We start from the raw sequence: 17624 nt of genomic DNA, 5'->3' as shown, positions 1-17624 counted from the left end.
ACAGCCTCGTCAGCGGGTTGGTTTTGTGGGGAGGGGAGGGGATGGGCTCTTCTTCCTTTTGTGTGTCTGTTTCCCTTTAGCGGAATGTCGCGTGCCTGTGGCGTCGTGTGCGATAGACGCGCCTGACTCTCTTTTTTTGTTCCCTCGTCGTGGCTTCCACGTGCTTGTGTGTCGTGATGGATTTCTACCTCTTCCTCTTCCCGCCGCACCGCTTCGGCTCTGCGCGCAACGGTTGCGCATGTCTGTGCGCGGGCATCGAGGCGATGCCTTCCTCCTTTTGTGTGTGTGGGGGTGAGTGTGCCAGAGCAAGACGGGACATACACCCCCGACACTCCTCTGCCCTCTTTGCCCCTCTCGCGGGACACAGGGAGGCGCGCATATGCATATACACATGTATGTATATACGCATGTATGCATTATTGCTGTTCTGTGCTCGTCGTACCTGCGTTCTTATCAAAAGAACGACCGATGGAACGGGACACTCGCATTCCTCGGCTCGAAAAACAAAGCGGCTCGGATAGTGCGGCAGCCGTGTAAGCCGCGTGTGCAGCCCACGCTCAGGCGCACACAGACACCGATGTAGACGCCTGCACGGCATGCAGTGCGCCAAGCTGAGTCGTGGACATCTTTCCCGTAAGAGACGGCCGAGTCACCAGCAAAAAGCACCGGGGCGCTTTGGTAGCAGTTCCAAGGGTGTGCCTGAAGGCAATGCCTCACCTGCGTGGCCTGTGCATACAAACACACCATGCTATTTCGTTCTCTCACTTCATATCTCTTGCCCTCTCTCCATCATCTCCGCTCCGGCCTTGTGCGTGCGCCATGGATGCTCTCGCTCGTTCTGCCGTGCCGCTCTGCTTGCACCTCCTTTTCTCTCGCTTTTCAAACATTTTCTCCATCCACCCCGCCTCCCTCCTACGGCATCCCCGTGCACAACCGCACCCACACACTCACCCCACACCCGCCGCCTATGCGGCACAGGAACGAAGGCCTTTTCGGCGCCTCCTTCCTTGACCTGCGATTCCTTCTTTGTCCGCGATTGTTAGGTGCAGAAGCGACGAAAAAAAAAAGAGGATGTGGGGAGTGCAAACCACGGAAGCGCCACACACACACACACACACACACAAACAGTGAGAGAAGCGCACCTCGAGTTGTTACCGTTATTCATTGACCTTTTTTTTTTTGGTTATTTCGTGCTCCTTTCGCCACTCTTGCTGCATCGTCGTATAGCAACTCCCTCATCCCCCCGCCGCGAATTCAAGCTGGCAAGTTTGGCGTTGCCTATCCGTTGCCGCTGTTGCGGCTATCGATTATACAAGGCACACGTGCGTTCCTTGCTTCTCTCACCTCTCTTTTTACCGTAAAGTCGTCGTGTGCGAGCGGACCCTCCTTCATTCGCTGATTGATTCTTCTACCGTCGTTGCTGCGCCGTGAGCCGCTCCAGGTGTCGGGAGGTTTTTGTAAAGGTTTACTTCGCATTTTCTTTTCGTCTTCTCCCTGCGGGGTGAAACGTTGCGCGGATTCTCTGTGCTGCTCCCCTCTATCGCTCCATCCCTCTTCGTTTTGTGTCACCTGCTGATTCACCCCTCCCACCCCACCCGCTCACCGTATAGTCCATCTCCTCCTCCTTCCTCCGCGTAGCGACTTGCCGAGTCGACGGCGCTTGGGCCCCGGTCGCCGACCCTCCCTTCTTCATGTTTTCCTCTTTCTCTCTGCATCCTCCCACAACGCCGCGCTGTACCGGCGCTGGTTCGCGCAGCGCCTTTCTCTTTCCTTTTTTTTCATGTTTTCCACATTTCGCGCTCCGTTGCCCATTCGTGGCGCGCTGCGTCATGCTCGGAGTGCTGCGAGGGATTCGCATCTACACACAATGAGGAAGGCGTTCCTTAAGCAGTGAACGCTGACGGCTGACCCTCGCTCGCTCTCTGTCCAGATCTTCTCCGGACCGTCTTCTCCCTAAGCCAGCAAGCGAGTGCGCCAGTCCCTGCAGCAACTATTCGTGCTCGGCTCCTTTTACGCATCTTTGCACAAGTGTTCTCGGAACATAACAGCGCGACGAGATCGGAGGTACTGTCGAGCTTTCTTCCCTTGGTCCGGTCGAAGCGCGATAAACGTTCCGCCTGCCATGCTTACTTCTTCCATGTTGAGTAAAGGCCTCTGGTGCTTTTATGGCACTCTTGTCTCTCGCTGATTTCACTGTCAGCGCCTCCACCATACGTTTCGCCCACCTACGAGACCCCCCTCTTCGTCTCCCCACCCGGTGAGACAACACGCTGGACGGATTAAGTTGCCCAGCACCCTCGTCGGTGTACACAGACACTAGCATACACACGCGTATGTATGCTCTTGCATGAAAGACACGCTCCATGCCTGCTGGCATGCCCCTCTCTGTGTGTAGGCGGCACGACCGCGCAGACACCGCCCCCCTCCTCCTCCTCGAAGTCGGGTGGGCTGCGACGAACATGTGGACTCGCTTAATGGCGTTGGTGCAACGCACTTCTCCTCTCGCTTGCCTTCCCCTTTCTCTCCGTTCTCACGCTGGCGAAGGAGAAGGGGGCGCTCGCCTCCACGAAGGACGTGCAACCTTGCTCGTCGTTGGCTTCCGAAGCTCGAACTCTTTCGCAAGCATCACCATCGTCGGCATCGGTCAACTTTAGTTTTGGCTTGCAAGAGAGGGGGAGAGCGGGAAAGAGCGGGGGTGGGAGGAGGTGAGACACGCCTAACTTGCCGTTGCTGTTTTCATCTCTCTTGCCTGCCTCGACTGCAGTCGCTGCCTTTCGCCCATTTCTGGCGTTATGTGTGCATATGCATCCTATCCGCTCGTCGACGCACACAACACTGCCTTGCCCTGCCACGCACCACACTCTCCTCACTTCACGTACTCCCCTCATTGCTCTTCATTCACGGTAGAGTGCCTGGTGGTGGCGCCTGGTGGTCATCGTCGTCATCGTCGCCGGCGTTTGCCCCTCCTTTTTTTTTTGTTTTCGCTTCTCTCTTCTTAGGTGTGCATCGCGCCCACCGCTGCTGCTGCGCCAGTGTTCATCACCATTCCGAGCACACTCACAAGCTCTCCCTTTCTCATTCTTATGGTGCCAACTCTGTGCGTGTGCCGGCCCAATCTGCTTTTTTTTTTTTGCGTTGACCGCCAGACATGTGGGCAGCGCTGCCGCCTGTCGTGTCGGTGGTCACCGCAGCTGAGGAGCTTGCCGGCGTGTCTATGGCGGCGCACACGTCTGGCATGATGTGTGAGTCTAACAGCGGCAGCTGCCCGCCGGCCGCCGTGGCCCCTGCACGCTGTAGCATACCAAACATGCTTGGTGCGCCGTCTGCAATGAATCATCACCATACAAGCCTAGTCTCCAACGAGCATCGTGCGCCGTCAAACGGCTCGCAGTGCGGGCACCGCATTAGGGCCGCGTTCCCGCCGCCAGAGGTCGGCGACGGCGCTGCCTGTGGGACCGCCGCACCAGCAACGGCGGCAGCAACGGGTGGTGGTGGGAGTCGGCAGGCGCATCCGGGCTCCCACGCTGCACCGCTGCCGCTGCAGCGGCCACATCTTGAGTGCAATGCTTTTCAATCGCCAGCATCTCCGCCGACTGTGGGGGCACCGGCTCCAGTAATGTCGTCGCCGGCGGCGTGCCACATTTCGGGGTCGCTGTTTTCTGGACACGCCGTCGCTTCCCCTGGGCAGGACGTGCTTGGCTACAGCCCGAGCGGAAGCACCGTCGCTTCTCCATCGATGGGAGTCACCGCAGTCGATACACGGCCGCCGCCCGGTCTGGGCCCCACATGGGCGTCTAGCTTTCATCAGGTGCAACCGTCTTTCTGCCTCTCTGGGTCACCTTTGAGTCTTACGGCAACGGGAAGCCCTACCGGTGGCACGGCGTGCGCATCCGCAATGATGTTGCCCTCCGCACCCTTGCACGCTGCCCCAAAGGCAACACTACCGACCAACAGTGGCGCTGCGCTGCCTCTGCTGAGGTCTGTACCGACTGCGACGGCCCACGACTCCACGGCCGCGCACACGGCTGTGAATCCCTTTCAAGACTGGGCTGGCGCTCCACTGACCGCGTCCGCGGCGGGCCAGGTTGGCGCGCCGTCGTGGGCTGTAGCCGAGTGCCAGGCTCAGAATCATCAGGTGCCTGCACCTCTTGCCTGTCTGTCCCACCTCACCACGCCTGCGTCTGCGCTCACGCCGACGCCACACGCTTCATCTATCGCTAGTCGCGGCGCTCTTAGACACTCAACATCTGTTACCTCTGCATTAAGCCCGGGAAGCGGCGCGGGCAGTCCGGGCAGCGCCGGCAACGTTATCCAAACGCCATCGTTCAAGACGCCTGTCTGCGTCAGCGGTGCGCCTCCACGGCACTCAAGCGAAGACGCGCCCCTTCGCAGCCCGTATGCGTTACCGTCATCGGCGTGGGAGGTGGGCGGCGCGTCGCCCAATACCAGCGGGACGGCATTCATTGCCGCTACTTCGGGGGGTATAAGAGTGTCGTCCCCGAAAACATCACCGCAACCGCAGCACATCACCTTCGCCCAGCTAGGCCACGGCGGCAGCGCCAGTGCCGGCGTTAGTGATGCGGGCCACAGGCACTTTCAGGCACCGGCCCCAACACAGCTCTCACCGGTGCTCGACCCCACAACCCCGGGGCAGCATCCACACCCGGGAGGCGGCGCAGAGAGAGCCAACGTCGGTGCCGAGACGCCGCGGAAGCTGCTAGACGGATCCGTCTGCTTTGCCACGCTGCCGAATCACAACCACAGCTTTTACATGGGCACCGCCGGCAACGACAATCTGAATCGTAGCTTCTTGTTTCCCTTGACCTCATCATGCGGCGCAGCAGTGGCAGCCGACGGCGCGGAGGACGCATCCGTGATGAGCGCTGGCGGAGGCGGGCCAACCCCTGCAGCGATGTCCCACGTGCGTTCCCCAGGCGTCGCATGCGGTCGCCCTGCCGGCCAGACGACCCCGCCCATGGCACCCGTCGGCGGCACTGGCGTCGCTGCCTACGGTGTGAGTGACCCCTTGCCCTCCTCGGAGGCCAGCTCCATCCTGGCGGACACCTACCGCTCGCTGACGCTGTTCGAACTACCGCCTCTTCAGTACGCTTCACAGCTACTGCAAGGGCAGCCACCGTCCCATCAGCCGCACCCGCAGCTGCAGCAACCACCACAAGTCACATCTACGCCAGCGGCGACGACGACGCTGCCGTCGCCAGGGCCTTATCGCACCATCTTTTGCCGGAGTCCTCAAATACCTTCGCTGAATGAGGCGCTGACGGGCCTCGGACAGCCGCTGAACGTGCCCCGCGCGTCAGCGATGGGCAGGTGCAGCAGCCTCAACCAGTCTCCATACCTGCAGCAGCTATCCACCGGCCATTCCCGATCTCCGTCCGTGAATGGGGCGGCTGCTGCGGAGGCGAGTCGTAACGCGGGCGTCGCAAACTCGTCCTTTATCTCCCCCACGCTGGCGAACTTGAAGTGGCATTGTCGATTCGAGGGGTCTCTATCTGGCTCCGAAAACGCAATCGAGCTCCCAGATAGCAGCGCGCAGGTGACAGGATGCACTGCTGCTGCTCCTGCCCCCGGCGATGGGCGTGGCAGTGCCAGTTTGAGGACGTCATTGTCCATGTCTGACGCGAAGCCGGCACCTCGGCCTGCGTACATCGTCGAGTGGGAGCAGAGCCTCATCGCCTTCCAGAGTCGCGCGGAAAGCTACTATACTTTCAAAAATATTTGCACCGAGACGTATTTGACGCTCATCGAGCACAACGTCGACCGCTTCCTCGTATGCTACTTCAGCGGTGGCGCCATCAGGCCCGAGAGATCGCTGCAGGAGGCGCTGGCGAGCCGCGCTGGGGCCTTAGCCAATACATCAATTCATCTCTTCGGCGGCACCGGCGCCGGCAACTTGAATGCGAAGAGACCAGGTGACCATGTGTCCAGTGGTGCTGGCATTCAGAAAATGCTGCAGGGCAGCAAGGCACTCCAGCGGCTGAGCGAGACTGGGTCGAAGTGGCTGACGAAGATAGGCGTCAACCTGCGGCGGACGACCGCGACTCCGGCGCCGGTGTCCAGCGAGCCGCAGACGGTGCTGATGAGCGCTGACCCTGCCGACCGGGCCCCACCTGCCTTTGTCGGCACAGTCGCTTCTCCGCTGCGGAGCATGGGAGAGGGCTCCCCGGACCGCCGGACCACGCCGATGATCATTGGTGCTGCGGGAGCAGCAACGACAGCGGTGGATAGCGGGGTGCTGGAGCCCACCTACACAAGTCTGTGCGCCGCCGACCCGTTTGGTGCGAGCTTGACCCCGAGCGCCGCTCCAGGACAGCTGCCCCCGCCCGCAACTTGCGACTCGATCTCGTCGGCTAGCACAAGTTCATTGCCTTTGCCATCCACATTGCCACACACCGGTGCGACTACGGAGACGGGCTCCGGTGCTGCCACAATGGCCGCGGCGTTTCCGGCGCGCTTTTCCGCCGAGGAGGTAGAGATTCATTGCCTGCGCCAGCTCGGCCCTTACGTGGCCAACGTGGTCCCAGAGACGTTCATGGATGCGCGACCGAGCGACGGCGTTCTAGACCAGGTGCGCCGCAACTACGCTATTCTCCTCCACACCCTGCAGCACGTCTTGCTCGATGCTAACGATAGCAGTGGGCGAGTCGCTGACGCCTCCTCGCCTTTCGTGGACAGCACCCCGCCGTCTCCGACTCCGTCCACCGGGCCGGTAGGTTCGCTGGGCCGCACAAGGATGGATTGGCTCGTTTCTCAGCGCATTCGTCAAGGGCTATTGCTGCCCACCATTCAGGCCACCTGGCGGGACTACTTAACCCCTCTTAAGTGCAAGGTGCAGGAACTGACGCAGATCGCGAAGACGAGCATTGACCCGATCCTCGGGGACCTGCAAACACCGTGTGGCACGGGTGCCACCGGTGGTGCTGCAGCGGTGCCGCTGATGGCACCAGCGAGCCCCGACCGAGTCCTGCGGCATGACTCGACGGCCGCCGCCACTCCCTCCACGAAAGGGGTAAGTGCTTCTTTTTTTGCAATGACGGATGCAGAACGAGCTGCTCGCGAAGCCCTGCGAGCATCGTGGGAAGGCCCTATCAGTCGACTGATCCGGCTTCTCCGCGGTGACGAGGAGTATCTCGCTACCATACAGACGATGGACAGTGAGTTTGTGGAAAGTGGAGCGGCGTGGCAGGAGAGCAATGCACAACTGCGGCTGCGCGGTGCGGCACTCAGCGACTACGTGCCCGTGTACGGGCTAGTGCTCTCGCGGCTCCATCGACTAGAGATGGAGCACCGCACTGTGCTGGAGCTGTGGGGCGGCGGCGCAGCCGCCGCGGCCGGCACGCAACACCGCATGTACGCATAGCACCCGTATGCGCGTGTGTTTCGGTGCTTTTGCCTTCCTCTCACTCTATACGTGCATGCTTTTGGATGATTGCGCGGGCAGCGACACGGGATGCCACAACGGAAAGAAAAGCACGCCGAAGGGGACTGCACGTGTCCGTATTCCAATCTTGGGAGGAGAATGGGGGGGGGGTGGCACTCGCGTGTATGGCAGGGACGTGCTTCCTTGCGGGCATGCGCAACGGCAACTTCGCAGGAGTGTATCCGCGACAGGCGAAAGCACATCGGCGAGACGAACGAAAAACAGAAAAGAAGGCACGTGAACCTTGTAGACTGCCGACGCTGTGCGGCGTTGTTTGAGGCTCCTCATGCCTCCGCTTCTTCTTATGCACGACGACACCTGCCCCATGCTCTCACCTGCTTCACGTTGACTACCCACAAAAGGAAAAAGAAAAACAGTGCGAATGGGAGAAGAGACCGCGAAAGCGGCGGCTGAGAGCTGGCGGGCCGGGATCAGCAGGAACGACTACGCTACATGAGCTTAGGCGATGTGCGCAGGGACTACCTACACCCCGTGCGGGCAGCTCTCTTTGAACTGGTTGGAAAGCGAGGCGGGTGTGCGTCTGTGTGTGTGTGTGGGTGAGAGGTGCATTCAGCGGCACTGACATCACGCCCTCTTGCTGTTGCACAGACGCCATACTCGTGCAGTACTTCTCTCCTTTTTTTTCTGTTGCGTCCCTCTTCTGCTTCTTTCGACGCCTGCCGCTACACAGGTGCGCCACTGCCTTTACCCACACGACGCGTGGTGCTTGAGGAGAAGGACGCGTCACCGTCTTTGCCTCTCATCAGCAGCATCGTTCCGACAGCACGTTTTACCAAATCTTACTCGCGCCAGCCTGTGCTCGAGAAGGCGGTGTGCCATCGGTGACTCCTGCACATCTTTCGCGTCTGCCTCTCGAAGCGCGTGGGGACGGGGAGGGGGGGGAAGCGAAGGCGACAAAAAAGAAGGATGCTTCACTGCTCTTTGTGGTTGTGCCGGCCGGCGACGCCGTTTGCCACGAGCACCTCTTTGCTTGCTTCTCGCGCCAGCCATGGGCGGCCGCGCACGTGGAAGCAGCCAGATATTCGGCAGCTCCGCAACGCCCCCACACTGCATCGCGTTCACGGAATACTGCAGCTCGCACAACGCAGCCTGCCAGACCCGGCGAGCCACCGGCAGGGCCACACATATGTGGCCAACGCGCAAGGGTCGCTGCTGTCGCGTCCTGGTGGGCGCGTCTCGCGCTTGTCAGACCCGGGTGCCACGTTCCACTACAAGAGACGCGCAGGGCGGCCACCGCGGATAAACACGCAGGCGTTTCGTAAGCACTATAACTCATCCTAGGGGTTTTAGCATGCGTGTCTGTGTGCTGTCGGGCTCGCATCTGCCAACTAGCGCTGTGGTGTGTGCGTACCCTCCCCCTTTCCCTCCCTCGTGTGCGCTCTGACGCTTCTCACAGATCGTTCGCGCCTGCATCCGCACATGCCTCTCTGACGCCTGCACTGCTTCCTCGGCGCACCGCCGCGCTGCCAAACGCGAGTTCTCTATCGACGGAAGAAGCGAAAGGGCAGCATGCCACGCGCAACGAAAGAAAAAAAAACGAGAAAAAGGTAAAATAGCACCGCCCTCACCAACAACACACGAACAGAATGAACAGAGGTGAGCTGACTCACGTGCGCACACACACACACACACACACACACCGGCGCAAAAGTGGAACGCCGCAAATACGAATTCGTGTGCGTGTATGCGTGCAGGTGGCTTCCGCACGCGCCGATGCTCCGTGCGATGATGATTGCCGACTCGGTTTTCACGGCTGATTGCTACTCGCATCTAATTCTTGCGATCTGCGACCTCTTCCCTCCCCCACCTCGTACCACATGCGCGGCTGTGTTCTTTACGCACACTTTTGCGATTGGCACAGAGATAGAGAAACGCAAAGAGAAACAGAGAGCGCAAAACATCACACACACACACACACACACACAGTCGTGGCCACGTTTTTACTACTCGCCCTCTTCTTCCTCTCTTCTTCCCATCCTTCGCTCGTCTTGCTCTCTGCCTTCCTCACGCATACATCCTCCCGTTTTTCCACCATCACCCCGCTTCCCACCCTATCCCCCTCCAGCTTGCCTGCAGCACACCTCCTCTTTTTTTTTCGTCTTGCGCTGTTGGGCAACACCGCACTGGTGGTTTCGCGCCTCTCCCTTACGCTAATCTCCCACCTCCTTTTAGAGATCCTAAGCCCCCTTTCCCCCTCCTCCTGCTTCTTCCTACGGCCACGCAGCGGACGCACGCTCGAGCAGCTCTCTCTTTCTCGTCCGCTTTCATTCCCGACCCCCTCCCACACGTCATAGAGGCAAGCACATACACACACACACACACCTCCATTTCTCACGGTTTTCTTTTTGTAATATTTAGAAGTTCCTTCACAGTCGCGCAACACAAGCACACGCAACATGCTCCGTCGCGTGTCTTTGTCTGCGCTGGTGCAGCGCGTGTCTGCTGGTGCCGTAATCGCCACTGATGGCCGCACCATCGTTGTTTTCAGTCAGCAGCACCACATTCTGGAGAGCAACCAGCGGGCGCGCAACAGCCCCAGTAATGTGTGGATCGAGGACTGGGAGGCGGATCGCCTAGGCATGAAGCCGGAGCCAGGTGCCCTGCCCACGCAGCTGGTTTTGGACAAGCAGCTTGAGCTGTTCAACTTTGATCAGCTCCTCGCGCCTCCGGAGGTGATGGAGGCGCCGAAGCACAGCAGCTACAGCAGCCGCAAGGTCTACGGTGAGCGACTGCAGTTCGAGCTCAATGACCGCGCGCAGCGGCACAGCTACCAAAGCAAGTGGTGGATCACACGTGGGCAAGCGTACAAGGAGAATCTGCAGTTTAAGGCCAACGCACGGTCGAGCATCCTCCTGACCAAGTCTCAGATCAAGCTCTTTCACTCCAGCCAGCTCAGCGGCGGAGAAGTCCTCCAGCAGTACCCCGTTAGCGGTGGCAGTCGCCGCGTGTACAGCAAGAAGGGGGAGGCCTTCCAGCTTCTGCAGGATCACATCAAGTCGAACGACTTCAACAGCGGCCTGTACTTCACCCGCCGCCAGATGGAGTTTTTCAAGCTCGCCCCGCTGCCGGATCAGTTGCCAGTGGTCCAGGAGGCGACAACGGGCGACCGTCACCTTATCTACAACGTGGACCAGCTGGAGGACCCGCACCTGGCGCTGAAGACGCTGCAGCGTGCGCCGGTGAATGTGCCGACCTTCCTTCTATCTGGGGAGCCCATCATGTCGGAAAACACCAGGAAGTTCCCGAAGACGTTCCGCAGCAACTACTGGCTGACCGGCCGTGATGCCGAGCTTTACCAGTGGCCCATCAAGGAGAGCGAAAAGCGCCGTGGTGTGCCGTTCAGCACTGGGTCTTCGGCCCCGGTCCAGTACGAGCTGTTCAACGTGGAGCAGCTGTCGAACCCAGATGAGGCGTTCGCACGCGCGGGTCTGTTCATTCAGTAGGCGGGCGACGGCGGCAAAGACGCAAAGGGAATGGAGCAGGCGACGGTGGAGAAACCTGTTCCGCGTGATGGAGCGACGGGAGACAAGGATGCGGGAGCAGCGTGGATGCGGTGCGCGCATGCGTTCCCGCCCTTCCTTCTTCCTTGACGTCTCTCACTCTCTCCCTTTTTTCGCTGTTCTGTCGCGTCTGTCTTTGGTGCTACATTGGGTTTGTGAGATTTAGTGATGCTGTCTTTTTTTAGTTTTCTCTTTCTCCCCTTAAGCATCCCATCGCGCGTGTCTGTGTTTCTGTGTGTGTGTGTGTATGGATGGGAGGATGCTCATTGATGCCGTTGGCTATCCTGTGCACTTCACGGAATGGAGAAGGCCGTCTTGTTCTCTTTCCGCATCTCTGTGCCTGTGCATGTATGTTTGCGCACGCGCTTCGGCACACCAAGCAGCCGCGGCGGCGTTGCCATTGCAGTTCATTGCTGTTGTGAAGATGCTGGCGTTGCGTTCAAGTCTGCGATGGTGACTTCATAGAGAGGCAACACGAAGCTCCGCCGGACACCACAGGAGGCGAGGCACGAAGATGTGCGAGATATAAGAAGCTGACAAGGGAAGAAGAGAGGAAAGGCGGGCGGTGGTGATGGTGGTCCGTGCACTCGAGGCATGAAAGGACCGGTGGAAGGTGGGGGCGATGGGTCGGGTGCACGGGAGATGACAGCCGCTCGTTTTGTCCTCGCTCCTTCTCTTCTTGCCCTCTGTGGTGCAGTACTGTAGTGTCAGGCGCTTGATCGCCATCACCCCTTTCTCCTTTTCTGTTCCTGTACTTCAATGTGCTTGACACTTCGTTGTGCACGCTTCTTGGTGGTGTATGGCGTACATGAATGCATGCATACTCATGCTTTCTGCTTTTGTTGTGCCACTACGCGACGGCGCGCGTGTCTTGGACGACCGTGCCCATCGCTCGGTGGCGCTTCCGTTCCTTTCTGGTTCTTGCGTGTTGGCTTTGCGAGCGTGGCGGAGGGGAGAGGGCACACTTCGGCAAAGAGCGACCCCTGCCTCGCCCTGCCTGAAGCGTGCGAGTGCCACCAAGACGGGAGGAACACCAACAAGGAACAAAAAGCGAATAGCGCATGTGTGCGCGCATGATATCCCGCGACTTAGGGGCGTATTAACGCGTGTGCCTTTTTTCGTATTTTTATGTTTCTTGGGAGAGGGGGAGGGCCTCTTGAGATGAGAGTAGAAGGCGCCTTGTGTTCATAATCATAGAGTATCGGTCGAGTGAGGTTTTAGTGCCCATCTGCGCGATGTGCGTACTGTGATGATACCTCGTTTGTTGTTTGCTGTCAGAGAGGGAGGGAGGGAGGGGGCCCCCTTTGCTCTCCCTTCCTTTCCTTCTTTGTTGTTGCCGACCAGTTTTAGCGCTCCCCGCGGTGCTGCCGACGCGTTGAAACACGCATTAAGGCACGCCGATGACGAGGATGATGGGGGGAAGAGGGGTCCAAGCCCTCTTTCCTGCCTCAAATCTTCATTGCTCCCCTGAACCACATCTTCAGTCCCCCCCCCCCGAGAAGATCGAGTCGTCTCGGGATTTCTACACATACAAGCATGCGTGCATACATCTCTCTTTCTCTTCCCTTGTTGTGGTGTTGCTTTACGTTGTGCTTCCTCCTTTGGTTTGGCTGTTTTTGCGATGGCTCGTTGAAAATGGTGTGGATGACCGCCACCACCCCTCCTTCCTCTCTGTCTGTGTCTCTCTTCCCCCTCGAAAGAATGCTTGTTTTGAAAGTATACAAGAGAAGGGCCATGCGTCGACACGCAATGCAGCCAAAGAAGAGAAGATAGAGAACCACGTGCGTCGCCTAGGAGAGAGACGAAACAACTTTCCACCCACTCCCCCACAACAAAATGATGAGGGGATACATTAAAGAGACACTTGCGATGCACATGAAGTGCCTGCTGAGGCCTATGCACATGAAAGAACGAAGGAAAGGGATCATACGTGCTCATTCAGGCGGGCTGACGCACACACCCCGCCTGCACGCGCACAGTGTGTGTGTGTGTGTGTGTGTGCGTCTCTCTCCGTGAATGTTAATGCATGCTGGAAGCACCTCGTCATGCGCGTTCTTTCCATACCGCCGTTTCTCTCTGCACGCTTGTATGTGGCACCTCTGTGATGAGCGTTGCGCATCGCTGCCGGGCTCAATGCAGCACTCGTCTTTGTTGTGTCGACTGCACCCTCGACTGTTACCCGAAGCACGTCGATCTCCTCAACCCTCTATGTCCCCCCCCCTTTCTTCCTCGCTTGCACGCATGTTTCGCATCGCTGTGCGGCGTTGGTGCATTTTTCTGCTCTCGTGTCTGTCGGTGCACGTACACGGGCATGGTGTTGTACGCCCCCCCCCCCACCCCAAACGGCGCATGTGCACGCACAACTACTCCTATGCCCTATCAACATGCCTCCATCCACTCCGAGAGAGAAAGGAGGCGGATGAAGGTTTCCTTTTATGCTTAAGAAGGGCTTCAGTGGGATACCATTCAATGCTGAAGCATACGTATCGCGTCTCAGTGGTCTTCACCCAAGGCTTCCCGGCTCTGCAGCGCTTCGCTCAACAGAAGTTTTTGCCGTCGAATCCTCTGTCGTCCTCCTGTCTGTGGCTGGACGAGGAAGACTTCCTTGCCGTAAAAACGAGAGCGTCTTTCTACAATGTGCCGAACCCCCTTCGCATTGATCCCTACGCCCATCACCCACTCCTGTCCCGCTACGCCCCTGAGCAGGCGAGGAGGGAGGCTGCAGTGCAACGGAAGGGCAGGCGGAAAGCCAAAGACGCGGCCGCGGCAAGACCGGTGGCAGCGCACGGCGCAGGCCCGCAAGCGACAAACGCTGCTGACGCCGAGGCTCCTGATCATCTGCTCACCACAGCGGAGCATGAGGCGGTCGGACACGGCGCACCCTCCGGACCCGTGCTGACGGGCTGCAATTTCGGTGCCGACACTCAACACAGCATGGAGGAGGCGACGCTGCCGCGCCGCTGTCGAGGGAGACCGCCGGGGAGTGCAGCCGCAGCTGCGCAGCTGGCAATGCAGGCGCAGGTAGCGGAACATGCACCGCACTACCAGGTCCCCATCTGCACCCTTACCTTGACAAAGCCGCTTTACCTCTTCAACATGGATCAGATGTACTTGGCGGAAGAAGGCACTGCGATGTCTTCACTGACTGCTCATTGTCTCGGTAGAGAAATGATGGACGAATACGATAGCCTGCGCGACAAGGCTCTTACTACGTGGCCGCCGCGTAAATGGAGGTTTGCCGGCGGTGACGGGCAGCTGGCACTTGCGGTGAACCCACAGCAACCTTGGGATGAGCCGACTCCCATGTTCGATGAAGCGGCTTCGCTCACGTTTTTTCGGGAGCATCGCATCGCCGAAGGTGTTCAGAAGCTGCAGGGGCGTTTTCCAAACTCTACCAGCGATCATCTCTGCCCTCAAGGGCGCCGGCATATGTACTCGATTAGCACGCGCCGTCCGTACTCTTCACCGCGCCAGCACACCCTCAACATTCTTGCCCATCGACATGGGTATCGCTCGCAGTGGTGGGGCACCCTAAAACAGTGGTCGAACATCGGCGTCTTACCGAAACCTGGACAGACCGAACACATCTTGCCGATTTCAGTTCCGTCCAAAATTGTGCACATATCGCTCATCGAGGATGCCGCGACAGTGATGCAGAGGTGCATTATTCTCGCGAAGCGTTGCAAGCTCATATATATGTTCGCTGCCGAGGCCCCAGTCAGCCTCCCGGAGAGCGGCGGCGACGCCATGGGAGCGCATGCGCGGCAGCAGACGAGCTTTCTATCCCACCTGGGCGATGCAAGGCACTACGGCAGTGAACCAGGTGGGTTTTCGAGGATTCTCACGAGCGCGCTGGAAGACATGCGAGTCAAGAAGTGGTCGCTGCCTGTGTACTTCACGTTGCGACAGCTCCGCATGTTGAAACTGAAGCTCCGCCCCGATGCAGTAGGGCTTCTGCCAACGGCAGCTGGTGCGGCCGAGGTGCACTACATCCGTGACGGTGCTGAGGCTGCTGGGATCTGGGATGGGGAGGTAAGCGCGGCTGACGGAGAAGCGGCAAAAGACGCGACTGCACCGACGGCTACTGTGAGTGTCGACGCAGCATCGACAGAACCTCGGGGTGGAATGACTCTGTCGTGCTGTGATGCGACGATCGCCACCACACAGAGCGCGACGACGCCTGCGCAGGCCTCTGCTGGGATGCTCGAGTACTGGTACCACCTATCGCAGGTGTACTTCCCCGACTCGTATCTCGTGCCATCCGTCGTGCTGACGGCGGAGTTTGAAAACCCTGGTGTGCCGCTGAATGGGGTGAGCGGCCAACGCCTACCGTACACGGCCCTGCTCTACGAGTCGTTGGTCAATCAGCACCCCGAAGTTGCCGCGGTCGTGAGGCGTGCTTCCGCTGCAGACGTGGAACGTGGCACTGAAGACGCAGGCTTGAAGGAGTCCCGGAAGTCGGCGGAGCGCCGAAGTTGTGTAGATGCTCAGGGAGCGGTGCCAGTGCAGCAAGGCCTGGGTAGGAACCAGGATATAGCGCGGCCCTGTGCTTCTGCCGCCGCTCACACCTTTGACTCCTCAGAGATCGAGGTGGACGAGGAGGACCTTGCGATCGCGCGGTTCGTCGCAACCCACTCCTCGCCTAAGCACACGCAAGGGCGGTCCTTGTGGTACCAGGCTCAGGACGTGCTTGCCGCGGGTGGGGTGGTGGACGTGAACTCCGCTCCCATCGAGGTGATGAAGAAGTCGGCTGCGCTCTGGATGGGACTGACGCAAGCCGGCGGCTCCGGGGTCCTGGAGTGCGGCAGTTTAGACAAATTACCGGGCAATGTGTTGTGCAATGTGGAGTGCTTGATGAATCCGGATGAGGCTCTTCGCCTGATTTCCGCGCCCTTCGACCCCATGTGAACCCGTTTGCCTGCTCTCAGATATGCGCATGCCGCTGCGCAACCTGTGCCGTTGAATGCCTCATCGGAGGCCCCGTGTGTCGCGTACCTGCCCTCTCTCGTATTTCCGCCTTTCGCGCAGTCACCCGTCCGTTCTTTGTTCCTCTCCTTTCCTCTTTCTTTGCTTTCCTCACGAGGGGAGGGGAGGGAGGCCCGTGGGGGCGTTTCCCAGCCAAGGGAAACACGAGAGAGTCATGCAGGAAACGCAGAACCCCATCGCATTTTTTTTGTTGCATGCCATACGTCGTGTACGTGCGTACGGAGAGAGGTGAGCGGCCCTGTCTCTGATGCTTCGTGTGACAGACTAGGCTGCTTCTCCGTGCAGATCATCTGCTCCCCTTTCCTTTCTCAGAATGACGCTCCACACGACGTTACTCGCAAACGCACCGAGTTCTCCCCACCCCCTACTTGTCCTTCTTCCCTCACCTGCAGCGCACTTCTCTCTTTCGCCGCTATCTCGCCCTCTCTCTGTCTTATTCGTCTGTGTGCGTATGCGTGCCCTCTTTTTTCTTCCGGTGTGGTTGTGTTTGTCAATCTTTTCGTGCCGCTGCGGCTGCTGCTCCGAACACCCCCTTTTGCCCCTCCCACCTTCGCCTCCCCTCTCTCTCTGACTTGCGAAGCGTTTGCATGCAACACCGTCTAGGCCTGCTACCCTGCTTCCCATCGTTTTACCCTCTTTCTGCTTTCTGCTTCTCGTCGCGCTTGCCACGGACTTGCCGTTCGTTGTCTTTCGTCTCGCTTTTTCAAGTCTGGACGTATTTTCCACCCCCGCCGCTTTCTGCGTCGGTGTCGCGCTCCTCCTCCTCTGCGCGCCACACCACCGACACCTTTCTTTTTTTTTTGTGCCTTTCGCCCATCCCACCCTCTGACCCGCCTCACCGCGTCTCATGCCAGCGCCGCTTTATGTTCCAAACCAGCTTCACCACCGATAACGCCGTTTTCACTTCACGGCGCGCGGTGCGCCACGCTGGCACTGTTAGCACAAAGACTGGGAAGGGGGTGCGCTCTCTCTCCATCTTTTCGTATAGGAGCCTGTGTGCTTCAGCGTGGTGGTGCTCGCTGCTCTCTCACGACGGTCATTCCCTGCGTCCTCTTGCCGTCCACTTAAATTTTCATTTTCGGCACTCTCATGCGCTCAGCATTTCCAAGGGAGGATGGAGGAGTGCGAAAAAAGACGGGGTCCAGCGCTGAAGGCGCGGCGTGTGCGAGTGTGCCTAGCGCGAGGAGCTGACTTCTCCGAGGAGTCGCCTACTTCTCTCTCTGTTCCTTTGTTCTTGTGATTCTCGTGAGAGTTGTTCTCACGCGTGCTGCACGCGCTTCCCCTATTGGGGGTGTACGGCTGCCCCTCCCCCCTCCTGTGACATGGACGGAAGTGGAAGGTGAAGACGGCGGGCCCTCCAGATAACCACGCCGCCCTGAAATAGGTCCTATGGCCCGAGAATGCGAGCACGGTGCGCAGGCGCTGCCATGCACAGCTGGCACGGTGTTCTGCATCGAAGCGAAGCGCCCAGAGCTGAGAAGGGCAAGAGTGACCGGCGAGCGAGGCGCGAGGAGACCCGCACCAATCAGCCCCCCGTGCATGTGTGCGAAGTATGCAGCATCACCTGCGTCCGACCGTGTGGGCTGATGAGGCACCGGTGCTGGGAGCATGGCGAGAACACGCCGACGCACAGCATCGGGCCCCCCAGACTCCAACGTAACGAGTGTCCACACCGTCTT

General features: G+C 59.3%; 3 protein-coding genes across 3 annotated transcripts; all 3 read left to right on the top strand.

Moving 5' to 3' along the window:
* Window positions 1-3148: 3148 nt before the first annotated feature.
* Window positions 3149-7378, top strand: LDBPK_230940 (hypothetical protein, conserved; the record flags this gene model as incomplete). The annotated part of the gene is made up of 1 exon (XM_003860946.1): window positions 3149-7378. One exon carries the CDS (start codon window positions 3149-3151, stop codon window positions 7376-7378), a length of 4230 nt encoding a protein of 1409 aa, XP_003860994.1.
* A 2477-nt stretch (window positions 7379-9855) lies between these two features.
* LDBPK_230930 (mitochondrial RNA binding protein, putative) lies at window positions 9856-10902 on the top strand (the record flags this gene model as incomplete). Its single annotated transcript, XM_003860945.1, has 1 exon — window positions 9856-10902. One exon carries the CDS (start codon window positions 9856-9858, stop codon window positions 10900-10902), a length of 1047 nt encoding a protein of 348 aa, XP_003860993.1.
* A 2083-nt stretch (window positions 10903-12985) lies between these two features.
* Window positions 12986-13402, top strand: LDBPK_230920 (hypothetical protein, conserved; the record flags this gene model as incomplete). Its single annotated transcript, XM_003860944.1, has 1 exon — window positions 12986-13402. One exon carries the CDS (start codon window positions 12986-12988, stop codon window positions 13400-13402), a length of 417 nt encoding a protein of 138 aa, XP_003860992.1.
* Between the last annotated feature and the right edge of the window lie 4222 nt (window positions 13403-17624).

This window comes from Leishmania donovani, chromosome 23, assembly GCF_000227135.1.
Source record: "Leishmania donovani BPK282A1 complete genome, chromosome 23".
NCBI classification, from domain to species: domain Eukaryota; phylum Euglenozoa; class Kinetoplastea; order Trypanosomatida; family Trypanosomatidae; genus Leishmania; species Leishmania donovani.
Note: the sequence above shows the minus strand (reverse complement) of the source record. Positions and strands in the feature narration are given on the sequence as shown.